Source organism: Tauraco erythrolophus, chromosome 2 (assembly GCF_009769465.1).
Source record: "Tauraco erythrolophus isolate bTauEry1 chromosome 2, bTauEry1.pri, whole genome shotgun sequence".
NCBI classification, from domain to species: Eukaryota; Metazoa; Chordata; class Aves; order Musophagiformes; family Musophagidae; genus Tauraco; species Tauraco erythrolophus.
The window spans coordinates 56387159-56412330 of NC_141466.1; the positions used below are offsets into that span (position 1 = coordinate 56387159).

General features: G+C 45.2%; 1 protein-coding gene across 2 annotated transcripts; it reads left to right on the top strand.

Annotated features, from left to right (window-relative positions):
* The first annotated feature begins 3665 nt into the window (after window positions 1-3665).
* ATP6V1C2 (ATPase H+ transporting V1 subunit C2) lies at window positions 3666-23873 on the top strand. Of its 2 annotated transcripts, XM_086608386.1 has the most exons (13): window positions 3666-3794; window positions 5312-5379; window positions 10472-10557; window positions 12286-12315; window positions 15155-15249; window positions 15947-16038; window positions 18517-18615; window positions 20428-20496; window positions 21421-21513; window positions 21936-22029; window positions 22328-22425; window positions 22838-22967; window positions 23778-23873. In XM_086608386.1, the coding sequence occupies exons 1-13, from the start codon at window positions 3666-3668 to the stop codon at window positions 23871-23873; spliced, it is 1179 nt and encodes a 392-aa protein (XP_086464512.1). The 2 variants fall into 2 exon arrangements, with proteins under 2 accessions (XP_086464512.1, XP_009981654.1); XM_009983352.2 differs by lacking the exon at window positions 12286-12315.
* The last annotated feature ends 1299 nt before the right edge of the window (window positions 23874-25172 follow it).

Here is a 25172-nt window from a genome sequence, read left to right on the forward strand (position 1 = left end):
AGCCTAAAAAAAAATATGTATAATGGGGGGAAAAAAAGATTTAAAAGTCACAGTAAAACTAGAAAATAGTTTTAGTTTTAGAAAATAGAAAACATCCAATAGGTAATTTCTCAGGCATTAACATCATGTTTCCTTGATAATCTTCTATTAAAACAATAAGTTAAGTAGTAAAATATTCCACTTTAATAAAACTAACCAAAGCAAATGATTCTATATGAAAAAATAAGAAACAGAAAAGTGACATTAGGAAGGAAATAGCGTATATTGTAGAACCTGGAAATCCGACAACCCTTATTCACTGTAACATCCCTGTGTACAGAATCATCCCCAACAGCTAGTGCCACTGCAGCAAGTAACATTTCATGTCTGTTAGCACTAGTGTCAACTGACACAATTCTAAATTTAAGACGCTTATGAGAACAAAACATTGCTAAAATTAATCATGCAAAGCATTTCCATGGCTTGAGACTGTAGCAAGGATCCAATGCAAACTCTGTACTTGGTTTGAGATGGGAAAGAACTGCCTGATTTAGATGATGAGGTTTACTTTTAGACCATTAGTCTGGGGGTAGAAATGTATGATGTACGTACTCGAATGTCAGCTAATTCTGTTTTCATTATTAAAATGGATAGTCTAAAGAAACAAACAAAAAGATGAGACAGTAATCACTATTCCTATGAGTGCCATCACGCACATCGCTATGGTAGGTTTTTTTGCATAACTTCTGAAAAGTCCTTTGTTGTGCCCTAGGGGATACCACGAATGAAAAGAACTGGAATAATCACAGTTATGAACACTAAGTGCTTAATTAGCCTAGAAAGGAAAAACAATAAACCAAAATATATATTCGCAGGACCTAATAGCTGCCTTCCAATACCTGAAGGGAACCTACAGGAAGGCTGGGGAGGGACTTTTTACAAGAGTGTCCACTGATAGGACAAGGGGAAACGGGTTTAAGTTGAAGGAGAACAGATTTAGATTAGATCTTAGGAAGAAATTCTTCAGTACGAGGGTGGTAAGACTTCGGAATAAATTGCCCAGAGAAGTTGTGGATGCCCCCTCCCTGGAGGTGTTCAAGGCCGGGTTGGACGGAGCCTTGAGTAGCCTGATCTAGTTGAGAGGCGTTGCTGTCCATGACAGGGAGGTTGGATTAGATGATGTCTAAGGTCTCTTCCAGCCTATGCCATTCTATGATTCTACGATTGAAAATAAGCAAGCAAAAAAAAAAAAAAAAAATCCCAGAGTAGTTATTTCAGCTACAGATCTTCTCAGCATCTTTTTCTGGAGAGCTTTCAGTAGAGTCTCTCCTCCTCCACACGTGTTGCTTTTTATATATCACTAAAAATGTTAAAGAGAAGCAAAGGAGGATGAATCCTTGGCTAATCTAAAGAGTCTGTAAATCTGGAGTCTAAGACCTTGACCTGTATGGTAGCTACCTAAAGCCACCCAAAGATGGAACAGTCCAAGTCCAAGACTTGGGATGTCTTCCATCGGCTGCTTCCACCTAGTGCAGGAGATACTTAAACCCATTAGGGATCTTCATTAAAGATTCTTGGAAATGTCACAAGGTCTCCTTCTGTGCATAACCAGACCTGCCTGGCCCAGGCAACTCCAGCCCTCAGTTTAGAACAGATTCTGCGGATAAACGAGCATCCTTCTGTTTAATTTCTTGTGAGGCTTCATTTACATTTGATGCACAGAAGTAGAAGCAAAAGATGCACTGTTTTTTGAAGAAAAAAAACCACTGCTAATAGTGTGCTATATGACAGCAAAGTGATCAGAGCACTCAGTTGGAAAATGAGAAGTGGACGCACCATGTACTCCATGCGAGGGGGTTAAATTCGCGCTTGCAGAGGTGCCACTGGGTGTTCAGGCGTTTGTTTCCTTCAGAGCATGTCTGGTTTAGAAGGATCTGCAGGACGTTGCTCCACATGAGCTACGAAACACTTCTGATACCTTGAGCAAACTTAAGGCAACATAAGGCAAACTCAAGAGTTAGTGAGGACTAGAAGCCACGACTCCGCTTTGCCAAGGAAGAAGCATCACCAGGGGAGGAAGCATCGCTCCCTTGCAGACTCCTGCACCGCTGGAGTATTTGTTAAATAAACCACCCAGGGAAGTCCCAGAAACAGGAGTTTTCTAAAGGTTTCTTTATTTATTTCAAAACCTTCAGACTTTCTAAAGGCAGTCAGTGTTCAATGAAAAGACACTGCGCCTTATTTTCACGAGTTTAAAAGACAGCAACTGGAACAGGTTGCCCAGAGAAGTTGTAGATGCCCCATCCCTGGAAGTGTTCAAGGCCAGGTTGGATGAGGCTTTGGGAAACCTGGTGTAGTGGAGGGTTTCCCTGCCCGTGGCAGGGGGGTTGGAACTAGATGATCTTTGAGCTCCCTTCCAACTCTTAACCATTCTATAGATTCCATGAAAAGCCGCAGGAGCTAGAGCTGTTCCCGGCTCTCCAGGGCTCGTCTCAGCAGGAGCCGCAGCCTCCCCTCGCACCCACCCGCCTCGCGTCGCCGTGGATCCAGCCACTGCCCTACCCGCCCCCGCCGCCGCCTGGCCTCCCCCCGCCCCGCTCCGCCCCGACCCTGCCCCGGCCGCCTCTCCGAGCATGTCCGCGCCCGCCCCGCCGGGAGCGGCGGCCGCCGGGCTGGGAGCGGCGCGGGGAGGCACCGGCAGCACGCGCAGGTAGGGCACCGGGCAGGGGCGTCGCGCCGGCAGCATCTCCCACCCCCCCCCCCCCGGCTCACGGAGCTCGGGCTGCCCGGCCCGGCGCCCAGCAAGGAGGGGGGCAGCGCCCGCCCCTCCGCCCCCGTCGGCGGTGCTCTGGCCCCCCGGAGGGGAGGAAGGGCCGGTCCCGGGCACCGCCGGGCCACGTCGCGGGGTGGGTGAGAGGCAGGTGTCACGTCTTCCCGGTCCCACGCACCCGTGGGCAAAGGAGGCTCCGGGGGAGCCTGCGGGAGATCTCCGTGATCTCTTTGGGAGATCTCCGGGTGGTTTCTGCTTCTCGCTGTCCTGCCCCAGGCTGTTTGGTTGACACCAGTGCAGTTGTCCCCCGTGGGTTTTTGCGACTATTACATGGATGTTGTTCTGCTGGTACCGTCTCTGTACACCGCGACTTGCCTTCCTCCAGCTCTGTCCTCTCCAACCTGGGAAGAAAAACACAGGGCAAAGCAATATTCCATCTTACCAGTGGCATCTTTTGCAGCCTATGTTCAGGAGAGGTTTTTTTACATCTCACTTTCACTTTTGCCTGCAAGTGTCCAAAAATTTCAGAGATAATATTTATCAAGCAGAAATCCTTAATTACGTTTGGATGGTTTAGCGGAGTCCCCAAACTGCCACAATGGAGAGTGGACTTGCAGTGCAAGGGGAAGGGAACGGGCTGGAGGGAGAAGGGGAGGAGGACGCTTCATTTCTCCATTCAGAAACTGGCTGGAAAAACCCTGAGAAAGGAGGAACGGACACACTCTTTCCGTGACATTCTGGAGAAGGTCATGTTCTGTTTTAGCCTGAGACACAGGACTGACTCAAAAAAAAAAAATTAATCTGCTCCAACTTTTTCTGTTCTTAGGGAGGAGCCTGTTTTGTGCTGTGCTCTTTTAGCCACTTTACCTGCTTTGTGTTTCTACAGTGACCAAGAGCGAAGGGAAAATATTAGATCATGTCGGAGTTCTGGCTAATTTCTGCCCCAGGAGACAAAACGAATCTGCAGGCATGGGAGAGGATGAACACGGTGACATCGAAATCCAACCTGTCTATCAACAGCAAATTCCATATTCCAGACTTAAAGGTAAACAAGGAAAGGGTTTGGGTGAGAGTGATACAGCAGCATTAGCCAGGACTAAAGGCTTTTGGGATAAATGTGGGATTTATCTTCTGGGATAATATGCAGAGAGCAGAAGATTGCAGTCAGGGAATGAATTGTGTTAAGCCAACTGAAAATTGATCAGAGAGAAAAGAAGTCATTGTGCTTGAAGCCGACCTTTGCATTGGAACGATAATGTGTATAAGGAGTGAAGACGACCAGTTAAATAACTAACTTATTGTATTTGATGTGGTTTGCTCCCAGTTGTGGAAGTTGTACAGCTTTTGCATCTTGGAGCGCTAATGCAAAGGGAGTAGCTGAGTATCTCGAACCGTGCCAGTGAGACTGCTGACAGGGAAACCAGTGCTTTAATGCGCATTACTCCTTGGGAAATGGATGTATGTCTATGTTCAGCTACATTACCCAGCTTCATATCGCCATATAAATAGGAAGAGTATTAATCCACAGGGTTTTTTTGTATATTTCCATTACTTAATCCTTATTTTATAAGATCTGCACCTTATTTTTATTTCACTTGTGGATATGAAAAATACAAATATGCTTTATTAAAGTCAATGGAGCTACCACAGATGTAGAACTTCGTTCCTTAGGGAGTTGCCATCACCCATCACTTAACAAAGCTACAATAAGTGCATCCAGGATCTGGCGTTAATCCAAAAAGATTGTTAACAGTTATAACTTGAGCTATCCCAATTGCATAAGGATGCAAGTAGAATGGGAGCATGGCCTGTTCTCAAGTAATAACCTGCTGAATTTTCACATGAATGTTTCAGACTGGGAATATTGCTTTTTGCCTGTGCACCTGAGATTGCTGGATTTTACCACCTAATGGGCCTTACCCAGCTGGTGTTGGTGCGAATCTGTTAATGTCAAAGGAAATAAAGTGTTTGCAGTACCTGAAGATGCAACCAGACCATTAATTTTCTGATAATTATTCTATGTAAAATTTGTTTCTTCCCCTTCAGCTTGACCCTTCATAATGTTGAGCTGGCAACATTACAAGAAAAGGTTCAGCAATATATTACAATAGCACAAACATAAGATTATGACTGTTACAGAGAGTCATACAAAAAGCAGATGTTGGTCTTGGAGGAAATGGCTTTGTGAGAGGCTTAGTCTTTGGTAGTAGTGAAGAACACAGACAGAGACCCCCTTTTGAGTAAGTGTTGCTTCCCTTGGTTCTCTCAATACATCACATTTGTTTGTGTGTATATTATGTGCATTTCTAGCCACTGTTTTATCATGTCAAAGACCAGTCTAGGCTACTTGATGATACAGGAATGAAAACAGGAAGGAAGACACTGACGTGTAATCTTGAGACTACACGTATGTTTTTTCCTTTATTGGAAAAGGCTTTTTATGCTCTAGTTCTTGAGTAAAGGAATTGCTGCTATTTTCCACTAAGGAAATAAAGTTCTGCCAACAGAAGCCTTAGATGGCCTTGTGCGTCTTTCACCTACTTCTCTTCTTCTTTTGCACAGGTGGGGACACTGGATGCTCTTGTTGGTCTGTCAGATGAGTTGGGAAAACTCGATTGCTCTGCTGAAAGGTAAAACAGATCGTACTTAACTACCTACAAATGAGAAACAGACATTGCTTTTATGGGACGGTATGTCCTTGTGTTCACCTAGGTCTGACTCATTTCAGCCTGAACTACAACTGGACTAAAGTGGATTGGCTTTTTTTAACCCTTGTGTTGATTGTCATGAAGTCATCACAAAGAAAGGACCATTCCTTTAAATTTGGATGAATTAAGTCAGTGATAATTTTGTCTGCACAGCAATCTGTTTGAGCAGCAGTGCTAGGGAAGCTGTTTCTCAAAGGGAAGCTGCTAAAAAAGATTCTTTTTTTTTTTTTTTGAAGGACATCTTTCTGCCCCATTCTGAAACTTAAATTAATAAAACGGCATTTGGAGAATATGAAGCCCTCTCTGATCTTGTTTTCCCAGAGTATTTGTCTTAAGCCTTCTGCTCCTTTTCAACCAGATAGAGGAGTTCTAAGGAATAAGTTCTTCTGAATGAATTCTCGAGCATGTCCAGACTTTTAAAGTCCTTGAAAATCAGAATATTGACTGACATTGTATCAAACCTGGTTATGCAAAAACTCACATGATCTCCTTGCTGATCATTACCCAGTTTGCCTTTTGGGCCAAACTAACCTGGGTGTACAAAGGATAATATAATAGAGCAAGCTGAGAAAATGCCAGGTCCTAAGATACTTCATGGCACAAAGTAGACTCTGTTGTTAAGGCAATGAAATTACAAGCTGCTGGTGGTTTTTTTTGTTTGATTGTGATTTTTTGGGAGCGGGTTTGGTTTTTTTTGGAACCATACCTCACATATAGCTGTGGTCTTGGTCACCAGAGGCACGTGTCAGCTCTAGAGCTTTTTGCCATTTTTTCCCCAGCCAGGACTGATAAGGATTTGCTTGTCTAAATATGCTTGATAGATTTTGTCTGGTGGTTGCAAACGGATACAGAAACACTGATGTAAGCTGTTTACATCTATGCTAGGCAGTTTGGGTAATACTAAGTCTGCTAGAATACCTTTCTCTGTCGGATTTTTTGGGGGGACTGTATTGGGATGATTACATTTGATCACTCTGGGTTGCACACAGTGTTGATCTTTTTAGAATGGCTTTTTCAGGATTTTTAGCAAGACACGGATATTTAATACTTAATTCACCAAGAAAACCTTCTCCATTGTGACCATCTCCATCCGGTGGGGAAAACTGCTCCAAATTCTTTGTAAACATGTTCAGACCTCCAGTTCATACTGCAGAGATTTTTCATGCTGGAATGAAGTGGTAACAGGGGCAAATCTGGGGAGAGACAGTGCCAATACCTGCTATCTCTTCTAATGGAAGGTGTCTCTACTCATGGCAGCAGATAGCCAAGCAACTGTGTGATCTGGGTTTGAGGGCTGCCAAAAATCGTGCAGAACTGATTTTCAGAAGGACTTTGCTGATTCCAAGCTTTGTGAAGAATTCGCACTTCTGAAAAGCCTGCTGCAGGATCCATGTGAGATCAGGGAGGGTCATTTTAAGAGAAATACCAGTACAAACTCCCTTCTGTCTCCTTCTGTTCCCTTTGTCTTAACTTGACAACATGCTACTGCTCCTTGTTCGAGCTGAATGTCACTTTCCTTCACTAATTGTCCCTTTAATGCCAGTATGACTCTTACAGTATGACGTGCTATAGGCACCGAGCAAAGAGGTTGTAAGCCACTGAGGTAAGAACTCTTCCTGTTTGCCTTGTTTGCCTCTCCAGCTAGGCAATCAAGAAGGATCAACATGATTTAGAAATAAGAAAAATATGTTAAAAAATAAGAAAAATGTGTTAGAGTAGAGTAATAGCAGAGAATAATCAACACAGATCAAGTCCCACAAGGACGTACACAAGCATTTTGCGTTAAATAAATGCCCAGGGTTTTGAGTCTAAATTGTAATTCAAGGGTTAAAATGCCAGGCTCTCAGACTTTGTTGAAGTAAATGGCATCCAGAGGGTTACAAGCCTGTTCAAATGACCTGAGCATTTAGTTCCTGCTCCTCTAAAAGAGCTACCTGCTGAACTGTTGCTAGATAAACACAACTGCCAGTAAAGCCAGGCAGCGCAAACCTGTCAGCGCTGCCTCCTGCCAGGACAGCAGAGAAGGGGCAGGAGTTTGCAGGATCTATTGTTTCCACATACTTTTATTATTTATTTACACAGGGAGGCAGAGTGTTTTTCCATGTCACTGTGTGGTAGCGTGGTGCTCGCTCAAGGTGACGATCCCCTCGGTCACTCTTACCTGGGGGTTCTCGGTCAGCGGAGCATTCTGCAGTGGCCTCAGATCAAAGGGCTTCTGCTCCCCGCAGCGTTTTGGAGGCCTAGCTGGTAACACCATTTGACACGCAGCATCATTTAAAGAGTGTTAGACTTTTTTTTTTTTCCAAGTAGTGACATTGCAGCACATTCACAAGCAAAATGTGTAAGTCTTCCAAGCCGTAATACCAGGCTACATGGAGTTATTCTCTTCGCAGGTTTTTATTACTGCATCTTGAGGCAGTTTAGCCGAAACTCCCTCCTTTTATAACGTATCATTTGAGCGTGATATTTGCTCATCTCATGTAAAGGCAGAAGTTTAAGGGTTGGTTATGAACACTGCTCACTGCTGGGTGTCGCTATAGTTGATGTGGCTCCTCCGGGGGTCTGATTCCTCTTGCTTGCCTTAGACCTCAGCGGTAGACAAGGTGCGTGTTCTGTCTTTACATCGGGAACGGGTCGGATGAGTGAATCCTGCTTGCATTTCACAGGATGAAAGGCATGGCACAGAGACTAAGCCAGGACTGGAGAACGTTCCTCTGGCCCAGCATGTACATACATTCTGGCCATATCCTGCTGCAGGGACCTTGGGGCGTGTGGGCTGGAAGGGAGCCAAGTCTCACCTGGGCAGCTAGGACTGTTGAGTGCATGAAAGCACATACCAGTCCCACCATCTAAAGCTAAGGAAAGAGACCAGAGTTAACTGTCTCCCAGCTATCAGGTTGCACTCAACAGTAATGAAAGTGGCTCAGGCCCCTTGGAAAAACTACTGGTTTGTACACTTTCCTGTTGTTGCTTTCTCTGTAACATCTTTAGCCTCCTTCTATACTCTTCTTGCCAACTGGGCTGGAGTACTGTCTTATTCCGAGTTCCTTTGGGCTCCCTGGGTATCATGAAGGAGCTGAAAACCGGCTGTGTCTACAAGGTGCAAATTGCAGAAGTGCTTGGCAAGGTCATAGCTGAGAGAGAACAGCTGTGTGGGTCCCTGCGCCCTCCTCACAGCCCGAGCGCGGGCAACACGGGCTGTACTCCAGCAGTGCTAAGCTGGCACCAGGTGCCTAAGTGGCTGCAGCCAGATGGTGAAAAACTGTGGCAGCTCTGAGAGAGAGATGTGAACTAGAATGCAATGGTGTAGATTCCTCCTACAGGCACGCTGAGTTGCGCCTGTCCAGGGTCATAAGAAAAATGGTTTGTGTTGGAAGGGACCTTTAAAGGTCATCCAGTCCAACCCCCCCTGCCATGGGCAGGGACATCTTCCACTACACCAGGTTGCTCAAAGCCTTATCCAACCTGGCCTTGAACAATTCCAGGGATGGGGCATCCACATCCTCTCTGGGCAACGCGCTCCAGTGTCTCACCACCCTCATCATAAAGAATTTCTTCCTTATGTCCAATCTAAATCTACGCTCTTTCAGTTTAAAACTGTTGCCCCTTGTCCTGTCACTACTGGCCTTGGTAAAACATCTCTCTCCATCTTTCTTATAAGCCCCCCTTATATATTGAAAGGCTGCAATAAGATCTTCTCCAGGCTGAGTGACCCCAAACAGCAAGAATTCCAACTACTGCATTCTTGGCAGCATCAGCAATCTCATATTTTTCCTCCCTGTCACAGGACTGGAAAACCTTTCCAAAGACTGTGAGTTCCTTCACCGGAAAGGAGATAGAGGGAATCTTAACCTCTATGAATTACTGCTTTTAAATGGCCTGTAAATCTGCTTTGCAGCACATCAAAGAAAATCCTTTGCTCTGATGCTCTCATGATATCTGTACCTGGCCTGGAGTCCTGTTCCTGAACTCTTGAAAGCCACAGGATGTCACAAGACACATTGTCCGAACACTGCAGGTGCCCTTTCAGTCTCCAGCTCATCTGCAGCTGTAGTAGTCTTCCCTCTGTAAGGAAAGAAAGGGAGAGCCTGCCATTATGCTCCGCTGCCTGTGGCCACACCAGGGATTATGTCCAATTCGTGTCTCTGCCAATTTCATGATCAAGCAGTTACTTTTTAGCTGTAGCATTCTTTACAAGGTGTAGTCAACCTGGAACAGTTAGGGAACTGAAGGCCAAATTCTATTAATGCTTGTGGATACAGAAGGATACTACAAGAACCAGAAAGGCTCTTGGCCTGTATGAGATAGGTACTTTGGTTAAGGCCAGGGGGACCTACTGCTGGAGGGATTTAGTGAAACTATATTTTTAAATAAGCAAAAAATAAGTACCTGTGTGGAGACAATGTTCTCCAGGAGAGGCTCTGTTCAATTCACTGCTCTGAACTGGGCAGGAGGATTTGAATCTAGTTCTTCCACACCTTAAAGGAGTGTCTTGTCCACCATGCTAAAAACAAGAGAGAGAGAGTCCTCTAAAGAAGATGAATAAGAAGGAAATTCTCCCTGTCAAACAAGAGAACATTGTCTTTTTTCCCCTGAGTACTTAGTAAGAACCTTATCTCAGCAAGCCCTAAGGGTTTATTTAGCAGCCAGTGTTAGTGTGTAGGTAGCCTCTTGTTCCTCCATCACCCTTAGACTTTTAAACATGGATTTCTTGCCTTCTGGTTTCTGCTAGGAGTATCATGACCGTACAGAAGCTTGTATCTTGGATCTTCTGGAAGTCTTAGAGCACTGAGGAGATGATATTACCTATGTGTTTGCAGAGATGAGTGTCTTTAAAAAGGAGGTGTTTAGTTCTGCAATGTGTCATAAGTTGTTTATCATTATTTGAATGAATTGCAAATTAACCTACCTTGCTTCAGAAGGGTTTTGTTTGGGCATCTCCATGTTTATTGTGGCAACTGTTTTATATTAATTTTGTTTCTTCACTAACAAAGCTTCTCTTGTTACATCTAAGCGTAATAAAGAAAATAGCCCAGTACATAGGAGAAGTTATGGAGGACTCAAAAGATAAAGTCCAGGAAAATCTTCTGGCCAATGGAGGTAGGTGCTGTGAATGTGGATATTTTAATGCATTGATGCTGCCTGTGTTTGCTTCAAAGTATGAACATGCAGAATTGAAATACTCACATATGAGAAAGGACAACCATCAGCAACATTTTTTAAGAACATATCTAGGTGTCGTGGGTTAGGCCGACCCCCCCACACATCCGGTCACTCCCCCTCCCCCACCTCCAGGAATGAGGGAGAGAATTAAAGGATAAACGGGAAACCCGTGGGTTGAGATAAGAACAATTTAATACAGATGATTTAATACACAGTGTAGCTGCTCACCACCCCCTCGTATGCGAAACCCGTCTCATCCCGAAGCTGCAATCCTGGATGAATGCGAGGCCCCGAAATAGAGAGGGGCAGAGAGAGAGAGATAGTACTCCGAGAGTGGGAGTACTGGGAGAGAGAGGGGAAAAAAAAGGGCAATAGAGCAAAAGCGCAGCAAGCGCAAAAGAGCCAAAGCGCAAAAGCCCTTCTTCCCGGCTGACCCTCACTTTTATACTGGGCATGACGCTGCATGATATGCAATACTAATTGGCTAGTTTGGCCCTCAATCTTAAGTTCCACCACAAATCACAAGGGGAATCGTGTCCCCCTTGTCCCAGCTATGCTCCCCCCTTATCCTGCCGTGTTTCTGCACTCCAGCACACTGAAAAGTCCTTGGAGTCTCAAACATCAACTTGCTATCAGCATTCTTCTCAGAGCGAGCCTCTGAGTAAAACCAAAACATGGAGCTCTTCTAGCTGTTAAAAAAGAAGAGCTAACTCTGTCCCAGCTAAAACTAGGACACTAGGCTGCTCCCATTTTTCCCAAAGTTAGCAGAAGCTTTATCCAGCACCAACTTTGCTTCCAGGAGAGTGTTCAGTGTCTAATACTGAACTGGTTTCTAACACTGAACTAGTTTCTAACGCCAGAGCTGAGAAGCGAAGAGGAAAGCAAGGGACATCCTTCTTCACTCCTAAAATGACCTAGCACCTTTCTGTGCCCTGTATGGGCTTGATTAATTCCAGGTGGCTAAATCTCATTCTGTATGGCTGCATGACATCTGCCAGTGATCTGTTAGTGATTTGCCTTCCCTCCCACAGTGCTGGGATAGATCATGTTTTTAACTGTGGATTTCTGACATCACAGATGGACGTGTGAAGCAACAGCTCCAAAAGATAGAGCTGAGGCAGGAGAAGAGCAGGCAGTGACAGAAGGGATGCTTCCGACATGCCAGAGGGCTGTGGGAGCCCACTGCCTTACTGCGTGCTCCCCTGCACCATCTCTAAGTGGTCCATGTGGTGTTTCTACAACCTCCATGAACTAACTTCCCCCCTTTATTATCGAGTGTGGTACTCACAGCTCTAAAGGGAGCCTGTGTCAAGGACAAAATGAACATTTAGGAACTGATGGCTCCTAGATGTCTGCATGTTTTTTTAGACCCTGAGTGTGTCTCAGGGCAAATTTCTCCCCAGCTATCCTGGAAAAGTTCAGTGAAGCTGGATGTGTTACACATGCTACTCACAGGCTTGTCAAGTGACACTATTAACTGTCAGACGAATTAACAGTGCACACTCCATCACCCTTTGACTGTCTGCAGTGTTGTACTTCAGATCTGTATGAGTAAAGGATGAGGAGGAAGTTCTTTTAGAAATGTCCTTCTTGCATGAAATAAGACTGACATTTGATGAGTGCAACTGCTTGATGAGTACAATAATCCCATTTATTGTGTTTCAGGGACAAAGGATAAAATGAAATGTCTAAAAAGTATGTTGAGGATTGATGATTGTGGTGATGTTACAAGCATGCATTTTTGTGAATTAGTGCTAGAGACAAGTCGTGGTCTGGTTGTAGAGATACAGTGATCAGGTTACGATGGATTTCTCAAGTAACAACCTCGTAGCTTGATCACGATATCCCTATGACTTGAGAAACAACAGGTTTCACTTATTTCCTTTGTTTCCTCTTTTTACACCATTTTCCTTTCCTATCAGCTCTGCATGTGTTGTAATAGAAGAAAGTGGAAATTACTTGTATGTGTTAATATTTTCTGTCTCTTGGATTTGGTCATTCAAACAAATCATATTAACCTAAGACATTAACCTAAAATTGAATCAGCTTTATTATATGAGGGTTCTCCTAATACATTCCAGTGTCATCGTTCATAAGCAGCAGCAACTTCTCCATACAAATTTTTCCTCCTCCCCTTCCTGGTCAGCAAAAGGACCTTAGAGTTGAAGACTCTCCTGGATAGGCAGCTGTGTGAGGTCTTTTAGAAGTGACTTGGCAGGTTCCATAAATGAGGGGTGCCGTTCCAGGAGCATCAGGGTGCTTGGGCTGCTTGGCATTTTAAGCTCAGTTCTGTTAACGTGTTCACAGCAGTTTGTGCCATCCCCAGGATCAGGCTGCTTAACTAAACCGCACCAGTGCCAGAGCACTGCTCAGGAGGCAACTTGTAAAACGGACTGAGAACTCATGTTGTGCTTAACTGCCTAATGTTGGAATTCTGCTGAGATTTAAGGAACATGAGGATAGAAAGGGCATGTGTAGGTCTTCAGGGAACTTTTGTATCTCCTCAGCTATATATAGGTCAGCAGCTGTCTTTGAAGAGCCTGTGAATACACTGTTCTTCTGCACAGCCCAGTAATACCACGCTCTTTGCAGGTTTCATTCCTGTTGAATTTAGCAAAACCTAAGCAAGAAAGCTTGGAAGAGAGGCAGCAAGATGAAACCCTTGTGTCGCATACCCCGTGCTGGAAATGCTTCATGAATTTTATTGCTCAATTATTTTTGACCTCCCTACCTTCCCTCCAGAGACCATGAGCGAGCACCACTGGAGGACCACGCACACGGGAGCTGTGTGATAGCTTTCCCTGCCTTCTGCAGCCTTGCCCCCTTCCCATACTCTCCCTGTGCAGGAGAGTTTGTTGATTCCCAATCACACCTTGGCAGGAGTTGGATCTCTGCCTTGTGACTCCTGTCCATGGGATGTGTGGGAGGTTTACAGGGCTGTGGTTTTAGAAAGAGGGGGAGAACACTGTCATACTTCCGCCTCCAAGGCAGTTTATCCTTTGCTAAGAAGCCTGTTTCCTCCTAACAAGACTTTCCATGCATTGGAAATCTAATAGGGTAAACTGACTCTGTTGTGGGGTGAGAGAAGCCCATGGAAAGGATAGCACCGTCCTGCCAAGGGTGTTGGGTATCACACGAGACAGGGTAGTACCCTCAGCCTGGCAGTACGGCAGTTACACAACTTTTGACATTCCTTCTCATGCATCTCAGTTCATAAAGTTTTCCCCACACCCTGGAAGTCCAGGCCACAAGAAATTGTAGCCAAACCTCACTGGGGAACTGAAGTAACTCTGGACAAGGCAGTGAAGAGCACTGAGCAGCCCCAGCACACCTCTCCTTTTACTTAGCACCTTGAGCTTGTTTTGCTCCCCATCTCCCCAGAGCAACTTCTCAGATGTTCTCCATGTTTACCCTTCTAGTCTGGAGGGAAGCCCACCCTGCAGGTGACAGTACCTCTGGCTTTTTGGTCTAGACATTGAGGCCCTGCCTGCTGCCTTCCCTGAGCTTCCCTAATCTGCAAGGGAACAGTCGCAGCACCTCTGCTTTTTGTGAGTTTATCCCATTCCATAAAGTTGCCCAAGAACACAATGTAGAGGTATGCTTGGCTTCCTAAGGGCTCTCAGGACTCAGCTTAGGCAAAGAGCTGTCTGATTTCATGAGCTGCTAGAGGAGAATTTTGATTTAGTACAATAACGTATCAAGCCTTAGTGTTTTCTGAAGTTAAGGAGCTTTGGTCTTCAAACAAAGTGGAATAGCATGATCTTGTTCTAGGAGACGGGTGTCATATGCATCATCTCCCCTTGGTTCTGGGAAGAAGCCGTGGTTCCCTGTGGTCCAAAGGTGCCTTGTTTTGGGGTCTGCATGCACACTAGGCCTTGCTGTGAATTTCTGTTACTGAGTGCTGTGACTGGATTTATCCATTTAGAGAAACACCACATGGCTTTGTGTGAGATGGGGAGCTCCGTGAGTGAAAGCAATGAGGAATTCCCCATCGCACCTGAATTGGTTTGATTTCCAGCAAGCGCTTGACTGAGTCACAGAGAAGTAACATCGGTACCCTCTTCATCAAACCCTCAACAACCCTGAGCATTACTGCTGGTCGTGGCCACAAAGTATTATTCTGGTAGCTCTTGCCTGGATTAAATTCAGGCATATTGCAGTAATCAAGATTGAGGTTACGTGAAGCTGTTTCTACTGTGAAGAAGAACAGCTGCACATTACTCTGTCCTGCTGATACAGCTAATTTTACAGTAAAGCTTGTTCTATACTGCTAGGTGTAACGCAGAGAAGATCAGCTTCAGCTGAAGGTTCAGCTTCTAAGTTTGGGGTTGTTTAGAAAGGTGATAAGATTGGGCATATGATTTGTGCAGAGTTGATCTAGATCAAAATTCTGTGAAGATTTCTGTGAGGTGGGCTTCTGGTTCACAGCCAGCTCTGATGTTAATTACCTAGGCTATAGCTAAGGACTGCTACCCAAACTGTGACCTGCCAGCTGCTAAGCTGTCTGCTTTAATGCATCTCTTTGCATTTTCAGTTGACCTAATTAGCTACCTGACACGGTTTGAGTGGGACATGGCCAAATATCCCATAAAGCAGCCGCTGAAGAATATAACAGAAGCATTAGCAAAGGTAAATTGTACTCCAAATTTCTGGAAGACGTCAGCATGGGGAAGCATGTTGTTTTGGCAGTTTTTGGTCCCTCCTGTCACGGCAGTCAGTGAGAGCTTTGCTTTTGGTTTGGGCAGGAACAGGCTCAGAAGCACACACTGTACTGAAACACTGATATTATTTTAATTTCTACTGTAATAATAACGATACATATATTTAAACTTATCCACTCTGTAAATACATGGCACTTTATCAGATTTACTAGAATATATTGACGTACTTTTTGCACTTTAATCTCCTTCCTTGTAATACTTTATTGGTTTTATATACTACCATATTATTCTCCATTTTCGGAGGTCTCTTGCTAAATCATTGGCCTGACATGAAATCGGACGCATTGCAGGCTGGGTGAATTCTTTTCATTGTCAGCCCGCTCAGGAAGGCATGATGTATTGTTCAATATAGATAACAAATGAAACCGTGAACTTGCTCCTTAGGTACAGATATCATACACACAGCAGCACCTCACTGAATCCCACTTTCTGCAGAGGCCTTTGCCATAGGGAAGCTCTGACACCGGCTCCCTCTCGGACAAAATCAGGTGGTTTTACGAGGGGCTGCCAGCTGTGTCCTCACGTTAAGGTGCAGAGGTAGTGGGAGGGGGGTGAGGACAACACCTCAGGCACTGAGTTGACTCAATTTTTTTGCTTTATTTTAGCAAGTGACTCAAATAGAAACAGACCTAAAGACCCGATCAGCTGCATACAACAACATTAAAGGAAATTTGCAAAGCCTGGAGAAAAAAACTGTGTAAGTATAGTGCGTGCTCCCATCTGGAGCACTGCATGGCTGAACGGACGGCAGCGCGTGCCCACACCCATTGCTGTGCTGTGGGCCATGTGTGCTCTGGTGGGAACAAATTTTTCTGGCTTTGGGGCACGCTGAGCATCTACAGAGCCAGCGAAAGCCAGGAGCGGGGAGCAGCACGTCTAAGACTGAGCTCAGGGAGACTGCAGTTCCTAATAGGATTTTATTGGCAGTGCGAGCAGACAGTCTTGGGAAAGAGTCGAAACCAAATGCACTGTATTGTTTGATGAGATTTCAGGGAGTCAGAAATTAGATCAGCTGGGTCAACCGGTGGACTTTCTTGCAAGTCAGAGCTGTTTCCTGTGGGAGCTCTGCAAATGCTGTTCAGAAAGTCGGCTTTACAGTATTCCAGGCAAAGGCGTCTGTTCTTACCCACTGTGCCTACCTCACCAGCATAGCCCACTTACCTTTTTCTTTTCTTTGTTTCATTCTGTTAGTCCAGGTAATGATCTGTCAGGGCTTCCTAAATGTTCTCTCTCCTCTCTTCAACTGCTTATGGTCTTCACCTGTGTCAGTGCTGAGACCTGGATTTTCTCTGGGGTATCACTGGGGAGAATAGTAAATTCCAGTAAGTAGTAAATTTAGACCAACTTAGATGATGCTGTGCAAGCCCTCGCCCAACACATGCTTGTATGTGCCACTCTTTCCTACTCAAGCTCTTTGCTCTGGGCACAAGACATAGGTCCTCGCCTTCCTGGCACTGCAGCCAGGCTGGCAGCCTGCCCAGAAACCAGGCTTTACCCAAGGGAGAAGATACTCACAGGGCCTCAAACAAAACAAAATCATCAAAGGGTGATTGGAATTTTCTCTGAATGTGGAGCTAAAATGAGCATGCCTGGCACCAGCTCCGCTAAACCCAACTGGAAACCACAGAAAAAATACTTTCGTGTGGTGGTTCAGAATGACTTTGTCAAAAAAAAAGGTAGCCCTCATGGAGACCTGCTCAACAGGGGGACTACAGTGCCCACGGGGGTCAGAAGAGCCATATGGCAGTTATATCTCCCCCTCTCTCTGCTGAGTTCCTGTGTCCATGCCTCACCACCGCCAGCCAGCACCACTGCTGTGCTTCCAGCGTGGCGTAGACGGTGTTAGACATGTGTTGCAGGCCACGTGCATGTGGGTAGTCACGGGTGCCATGGACAAGGGGACGTTAACTCCCATTTCCCATTTCTTGGCACTGTTCATATTCCCAGCCTACTCCTGCAGCATCTTTTCAGCTTCCACATCAGCTTTAATCAGCTGGAGAGAGGCAGAAGCTCTGTATGGGGAACGTGAGCAGTGCTGAGCCTCCAGCAAGGTGATAAGGAAGAAGAACAGAGACTCCATGGTCCAGGCCTATCTTGCTCTCACAGTCCCATCTACCTTTACATGCTGGCATCTCTGGTGTCTACCAGTGCCAGCTAGCTTGGGTTGAACAAACATCTAATAAGATGTTACTGGCCAGTTAATTAATGTTTAGACTGGCACAGTGAACCTCAAATCAAAACCTACTGGTTTAGGTCCTTCTTCACTCCTGCCAAGTGACAGAGAGGGCAGCTGCTCTCTTCCCGTACACACCTAGTGCCTACTAGCCCTGCCCAGCCAGCCCCAGCCACCTACACTTGCTTGGTGTGCAGCACTAGTGGGACTTCATGTGATCAAGTGGGCTTAGACTGTGAATCATAGAATGGTTTGGGTTTCAAGAGACCATAAAGATCATCTAGTTCTAACTCCCCTGCCACGGGCAGGGACACCTTCCACTACACCAGGTGGCTCAAAGCCTCATCCAACCTGGCCTTGTATACCTCCAGGGATGGGGCAGCCACAGCTTCTCTGGGCAACCTGCTCCAGTGTCTCACCACCCTCAGAGTGAAGAATTTTTTCCTTATATCTAATCACAATCTACCCTCTTACAGTTTAAAGCCATTACTCCTTGTCCTATTCCTACACGCCCTTGTAAAAAGTCCCTCTGAAGAGACCCCCTCCTGCAGATCCCACCTGTGCACAAGACTGCTGCTCCCACTGTCTTTCAGCTGGAGGTATCTCTGTGTGCTTGTCCATGGCAGCCCAAGTATGATGGAGTTGCTTTGATGGCTTAGGTCCATACTAACATTGCTTACTCTGACTGAAGCATGGTCACAGAGGCAGCTCAATGGGCAGCCTTGAGAACGCAGGTGCCTCCGGCAAGATGCGACAGTGACTGGCAGTGGGGTGGGAACTTCAGGTGTGCAAGTATTAGTTGCTTTTTTATTCTTTTTAGTTGTAGTAAAAGTAACTAAATGGCCATTTTAGAAGTGTAGACATGTCCTTTAGCCACCTCCTTCCTGGCCTCCTTCTACTCCACTCGCTACTATTAGCAAGTATACCCACAGCACAATACCTCCACTGTGCTGCTGCTGGGTTCCTGCTAATGCTGTTTTTCCTTTGTCTTCTTCACTGTAGGGGAAATCTGCTGACTCGGACCCTAGCAGACATTGTGCAGAAAGAAGACTTTGTTCTGAATTCCGAGTATCTTATCACGCTGCTCGTCGTGGTGCCAAAGTAAGGCATTAGCACATGCACACACGCTCAACGTGGCATTGAGTTTCAGGCCGAAGCACCAGATCCAGGCGAACCTGGGTCAGGTTGGGGCAGCTCCTCAGTGCCATGGCTGGAGCACGAGTGGAGCTGTTAGCAAAAGGAAAGAACAGGTTCTGCCAAGAGTGGTGTTGGCACAAAAGAAAGAGGCAAAGACTGCTCCGAACTCAGAGCAGGGCAGAATCAGGATGCAGGTTTTTGTTGGTTATAGAGTAGGTTCTCAAAAAGCCTTTTGGTAGGAATAGAATGAGTTTTAAAAAAAGCAAAAAACAGATTCTTACTGGAGCTTAGTCACTTTGTAAAGGAATTAGACCTGTCAAGCTAACAAGGTCTCTGCTGGCCGTGTATTCATAAGTGCCTGCACGCATGATGACTGTCATCACCATCAGTTGTGAAGTTATGCGATGTACTTCTCAGAAGTCTACTCAAAACTTTTCCTCTCTGGATAGCCCTGTCCCAACACACACACACAGAGTACAATCACTTTGGTGTCTGTGAAAAACACGTTACAAAAAGCTATCTGAGGTAAGTTTGTTGAGTTTATTATGTGCACATTCTTTCAGATTCCCCCTTGTTGTGGGTTAGGCCGCTCCGGCAACCAAACCCTACACCATCGCTCAACTCCCCCACCCCCAGGGATGAGGGAGAGAATCAAAGAAGAAAAAGAAAAGAGACCCGAGGGTTGAGATAAGAACAATTTACTACTACTGCTACCAATATATATATATATGTACAGATATGTACAAGGATAAACATATACAAATGAGTGATATACGGTGTAATTGCTCACCACCCCTTGACCGAGGCCAGTCTCTTCCCAAAGCTGCAATCCCGAAACAGATAAATCCCGATACCGCAATCCCGGATGAAAGGGAGGCCTGGAATAGAGAGCAAGAGAGAGGAAGCACTCTGAGAGTCCGAAAGTGAGAGTCCTGGAAGGGCAAAAAGCCCTTCTTTCTGCTGACCCTCACTCTTATACTGGGCGTGACACTGCATGATATGGAATACTAATTGGCCAGTTTGGCCCTCAATTTTAAGTTCAAGTACAAATCCTAAGGAGAGTCGTGGACTCCCCGTCCTGACCATGCTCCCCCCTATCCTGTTGTGCTCCTGCACACTGGCAAGAACAGGGCAGCTGAAAAGTCCTTGAGACCTCAGTGCCAACTACAAACATCAGTGCACTATCAGCATTCTTCTCAGAGCGCGCCTCTGAGTAAGACCAAAACACGGAGCTCTTCTAGCTGCTAAAAAGAAGAGCTAACTCTGTCCCAGCTAAAACCAGGACACCCCTATAAGCAGACTTCTTGCTTTGCAAACTCTTAACATCCCTTCACCTCTTTCTCCTGGTGCTGGTACTTGCCATGTTTACAGTGTAGCACCAGATCAGCTCTGGGATTGCACACAGCAGATGTCCCACACCTACCCATGGATCCGAGGCAGCTTGTGTAGGGGTCCTGGAGCATGGGACACTGTGTGGCAGCCTGGAAGTATGTGTCAAAAGCCACATGCTTCCCACCATCAGCCTCCTGCTCTGGGTCTTCCTCATGCTAAGACCCAAAGTGAGGTCTGAGGGTCCAGAGTTGAGGGAGACACCTCCCTAACTGGTGACTAGGAGAGGAAAGGATAGGAGATGCTTGATGTATCTTAATCACATAACCCAGCACAAAGAGTTCCAGCCCTTCTACCCTAAGCCGTTAGCTTAATTAACTGTGTTTATCAACAAATTTGCTTTCTAGTATACATTTATTTACCATGCTTTCTTTGTGTTGCCCAAAGGTCAAGCTACATACAGTGGCAGAAGACCTATGAATCCCTCTCTGATATGGTAGTGCCTCGCTCCACCAAGTAAGTGAAATTCCAAATTAAGGTCCCTGTTTGTTTCAGAGATCCCTGCCATATTTCAGCCCCTCATATTGCTGGATCCTGGAAGGAATCACTTATCTAACACATGGGCTCCATGTTAACATACAGATTTGCCCAATTTCACTCTCAATTGAAATCAGAAATTACGCTGTTTAAGGAAAGTGGAGATGAAAGCAAAAAGAACATCACTGTTTTTCTTACAATTAGCTGGTTGTTCTGTTTTCCAGTAATCCAGTTCTTTCCGCTTTCAACCAGGCCTTTGCTTTTTGTGTAAAACAGACAAACAATTCGTTACAGCAATCCAGGCATAATTCAGGCAATATGCAATCACATACGTCGTGGAAGCTACTTTTTACAAAGATCAAACACTATCTTTGCATCTTTAATTGCTTCCTGCTGTAACAGGATAATTCAGTGTACTGTCACTTGCATTAGCAAATGCCATATTAATTTATCCTTTCACCTGGAGTGAAAAATCTTTCCTAGGAATTAAATATTCCACTGCTCAGCTTGCGCAGACCATGGGGTCCAACCCAGGACACAAGAGGTGACAGTGCCATTACCTGAAATGGGAGAAGCACAGAGGAAGAAGAAAGCTGTGTGCTACTGCCTGTGTCAAAAACACAAGTGCATGGCAAGCGGGGGGATGTTATCAGGAAACAGAAAAATCAGGCAGGCAGAACGTGTGTGTGCTACGATGGGTTCAGGAACTTAATTCGTGGGAGTTTTACTTCGGAGATAGCGTGGCTGGTGCTAGTAAAGTCTTTGTTCCCTGTTTCAGTCACAGCAGTTCTTGAAAAAGCAGGGTGTTGTTCAGTATCATAAATGAAAAAAAGAACTTCAAAAGGGGAAGGTAAAGCAAGCATGAGGGATTTGCCATGTCATTTGGATTTCCCTCCCACACAGAATGATTGCTGAGGATGCAGAGGGAGGACTCTTCACTGTGACCCTATTTAGAAAAGTGATGGATGATTTCAAGGCTAAAGCCAGGGAGAACAGGTAAGAAGCACTGACTGCGAGGCAGGGCAGGCTAGCAAGCAGATGATAAGGTGAGGCTTGTTCTGCGTGCGGTACAGCTGAATCCATCACCCCTTTTCAGCACTTCTTTACTGTTTGGGCTGCTGCTGGCCCTAAAGCCCCTGAGAAGGCAGGGTGGGAAGGAGCTGCGGCAGCAGGTAACAGTGATCCTGTTCTTTAGGCACCAAACTACACATCCTGGAACTGTCCTTCCTGCTTTTACACTACTGACAGCAGGAAGCTTGCTTTGTAGGGGTGACTTCAACTCCCACCCTTCCCATACTTTAACTGGTTGAATAGCTAGCAGCTTTGAAATATCCCATACCTGCTTCTCCAGAGGCAAGAGATGAGCATGCGTATTGCTTGGACTATGGCTTGTGAGAACAAATGTCATTCAATTGTAGGTTCATGGTTCGAGAATTTTATTTTGATGAGAAGGAACTGAAATGTGAAAAGGAAGAGCTGATGAAATTAGCTTCTGATAAGAAACAACAATATGTAAGTAGCACATCAAGTTGATGGCCCATAAAACAACAGCTGTTGCTACCAGCGTGCCTAAGCACCTCTCACTGGAAATGGCTGAGTTTCAGCAGACTCCTGTGAGCTCCATTTAGCCCAGAAGACCAAGGCACAGGATAGATAACAGTTTGCCCAAGGTCACTTGAGTTTCTGATGAACTGCGAGCCACTAACAGGCTGCCTGAGAATTATCTCAGCAGCCCACGGTGGCTTCCGTGGTGTCAGCTCCGGAGCCACTTCCCATGGTGAGATGGCAACTGTTGTGTCTGTCCTCACAGGGCCCGTTACTGCGCTGGCTGAAGGTGAACTTCAGTGAAGCGTTTGTGGCATGGATTCACGTAAAAGCCTTGAGAGTTTTTGTCGAATCTGTCCTGAGGTAAGTGGGTAAACGTGTAGCGCTGGCAGAGATTCCTGGAGAAGTAAAAATCTACAGCTCTCTTCCTGGGGCAGTTCCTTTGTGTAGAGAGAACATTGCTTACACACCACGCTCCAGAAGCTCACAGGAGACAGTACAGATGACCACAAAAAGAGACGACATACAAAGCTGATGAAAAACAGTTCTTTTGGGGGCACTTACAGGGAAGCAGAAAACAGAAAGACACTGTTTAGTTGGCTTTCAGCTTCAAAAAGAAAATGCTTTTAGATAAGGAGGCAGCACACCACCGCTGAGATTGTGCACTGCAGCACACAATCAGCTCGTGTGCCAGGAGGGTGAAGAGGGAGGGGGGCGGGAGTGGAAAGGTGTGCCCCTTCCCAGCAGATGATCATGTATGTTGATGTGTTTCAAGGTACGGCCTCCCAGTGAATTTCCAAGCAATGCTGCTGCAGCCAAATAGGAAGTCTGTAAAACGCCTGAGAGATGTCCTAAACCTGGTTTTCAAGCACCTGGATGAAGTCGCAGCAGCAAGCATAATGGACGTATGTATTTGGATTATGACTGCACGTGCTGTAGCTTGTCTCAGTTTAGCCAGGTGAATGCTTTCACTGCCCAGGGGCTAGAGCAAGCAGCTCCTCACACCTTGCAGTGCTCAGATCCCTGGATGCAGCTGTAATCCCTGGGGGTTACAGATGGATTAGGGTAACAGGTAGGCTCAGATTATGATGGAGATGCATAGATTGCTTACGCTTTCTGTTGAAGCATCTGATGTTTACAGGTCCCGGACTGAAATAGGTCTGCTCAATTATGTCAGTTCCTCTAGGTAAAAAGCTTCACATCTATAAACATTCAGATCAACATAAGGAAGAATAAACTCAGAATTAAACGCTAGGACTGTGACACCTCTGTCCCCTGTGGAAGGCTGTCATTGACTAAATACCTCAACATAGGACTTCAGCAAGCATCAGTGTTTGCTTTCTCCCTCCCCATATCTCGAGTGCACAAACAATTTAGGATAAACCAATTATAGACCAGTAGGTGTCAAAACAGCCTAAAACCAGCAAGCATAACATTCCCAGTGCATGAAGGGAGGAGAAAGAAAGGAGCTGCAGGACACAAAAATGCTAGTTCATAAAGTTGCAACTAAGCGTGAATTCTCAACACTAACTGCATTAGGCAGCACTGAAAACACCAAGCCAACACCAGATTCTCAGCAGTGAATTCCCCATCTTAAGCACAGCAAATACAAAACTATTCCACCTGTGAAAGAGGAGCATGAAAGCAATCCACTGTGGCTTGGAACTGTGCAAGTTTGTTTACTGGTACTAAAGTCATATTGTTTCCTTTTGCAGCCTGGCATGGACATCCCTGGTTTACAACTGAGTAATCAAGAATACTATCCTTATGTCTATTTCAAGATTGACCTCAGTATTCTTGACTGCAGTTAAAAAAAAAAATTGCTCAAGCTTCATCTATTCATTTTCAAGACCCTAATGTTACAGTAAAACAATCTTTAGCTGCTGAAAGTGAAATTAAAGTGCAGATGCTGTAGCAGGATAATTGCTTAAGATCTTCCTACCCTTTCCAGTAATTTTTACAGTGACTTCAATATAAATCTCTCTTGTTCATAGTTTTACAAAAGCATATTTCAGAGGCAGGAGGTACTATGGTAGTATTTATTTTTTTCTGGTAAGTTACAAAGATGGAGTATCTATTGGACTTGAAATAAAACAATTTCAAAAGTGTAGTGGCTAATGGATCTACTAAGTCTGTACAGTCCTGTTTTTCTAACAAAGCAAACTTAAAAAAAACCCAAAACAAGCAGAAAGCATCACAGAAAAGCCTAAAGTTTTGGTTGTTTTTGTTGTTGGTGTTTTTTTTTTTAATTAAAGAAAAGCTTAAGAAGAAAGATCCTCAAAATTGCTGTGGAACTTATTCTCATATGAATTGCAGTCCCAAGTACTCATAATTTCAGTTTTTGCCAAGACATTTCAGTAGTAACAGTTCCAGTAGATCTCATCTGCTGGGCTGACAGAGCTGGAGCAGTTTCCTGCCCCAAATCAACAGCCAAGTTACTGCTGGCTCACAGTGGTTCTTACACTGACTTTCATAGGGATGAGCTACTGTCCATCTCTTACAGACACTAGATGACAAACACCCATATTAAGTTATTTCCTTGAAAGGAAGGGAAACTTTCAGTTCCTTCATTCCTTACTTATAAACAAGCTGATCATGAGTGTCACTTCACTAGACACCGATATACAATACACAGAAAGCAACAAAACATAATAGTATTTTTATTTTAAAAAAGCAGCAGTAACCATCCCATTCCCAGTTCTGATTCCTCTTCCAAGGAAATAGCAATTTCAACTCAAAACGATGCCAGATGGGAAGTGAAGAAATATTAGATCCAATTTGCTGGAGACAGCACTGTGGTGTTTTTCTGTTAGCACCTGGAAATCCTCATGTCCTAAAAACAGGATTAGCTTCACTGCTAATCCTGGGGAGAAGACCAACAGCTCCCAGTGTCTCCCATGGCAGCAGCAACCCCAATTCCATGGTATTAATGATCTTACAAAGTCTGGCACAAAGAAAGAGAAAGCCCCTGAGAAGGAATAGGAAGAGGAAGACTAAAGAGCATTTAAACTAAGATTGTCTGTCTAATCAGGCTTTAGGCCAAACTACCAAGATCGTTCACAGCAAGGGGGTGGTTTAGGACTCCCCTCTCCACCAGCCTCTCTCTATTC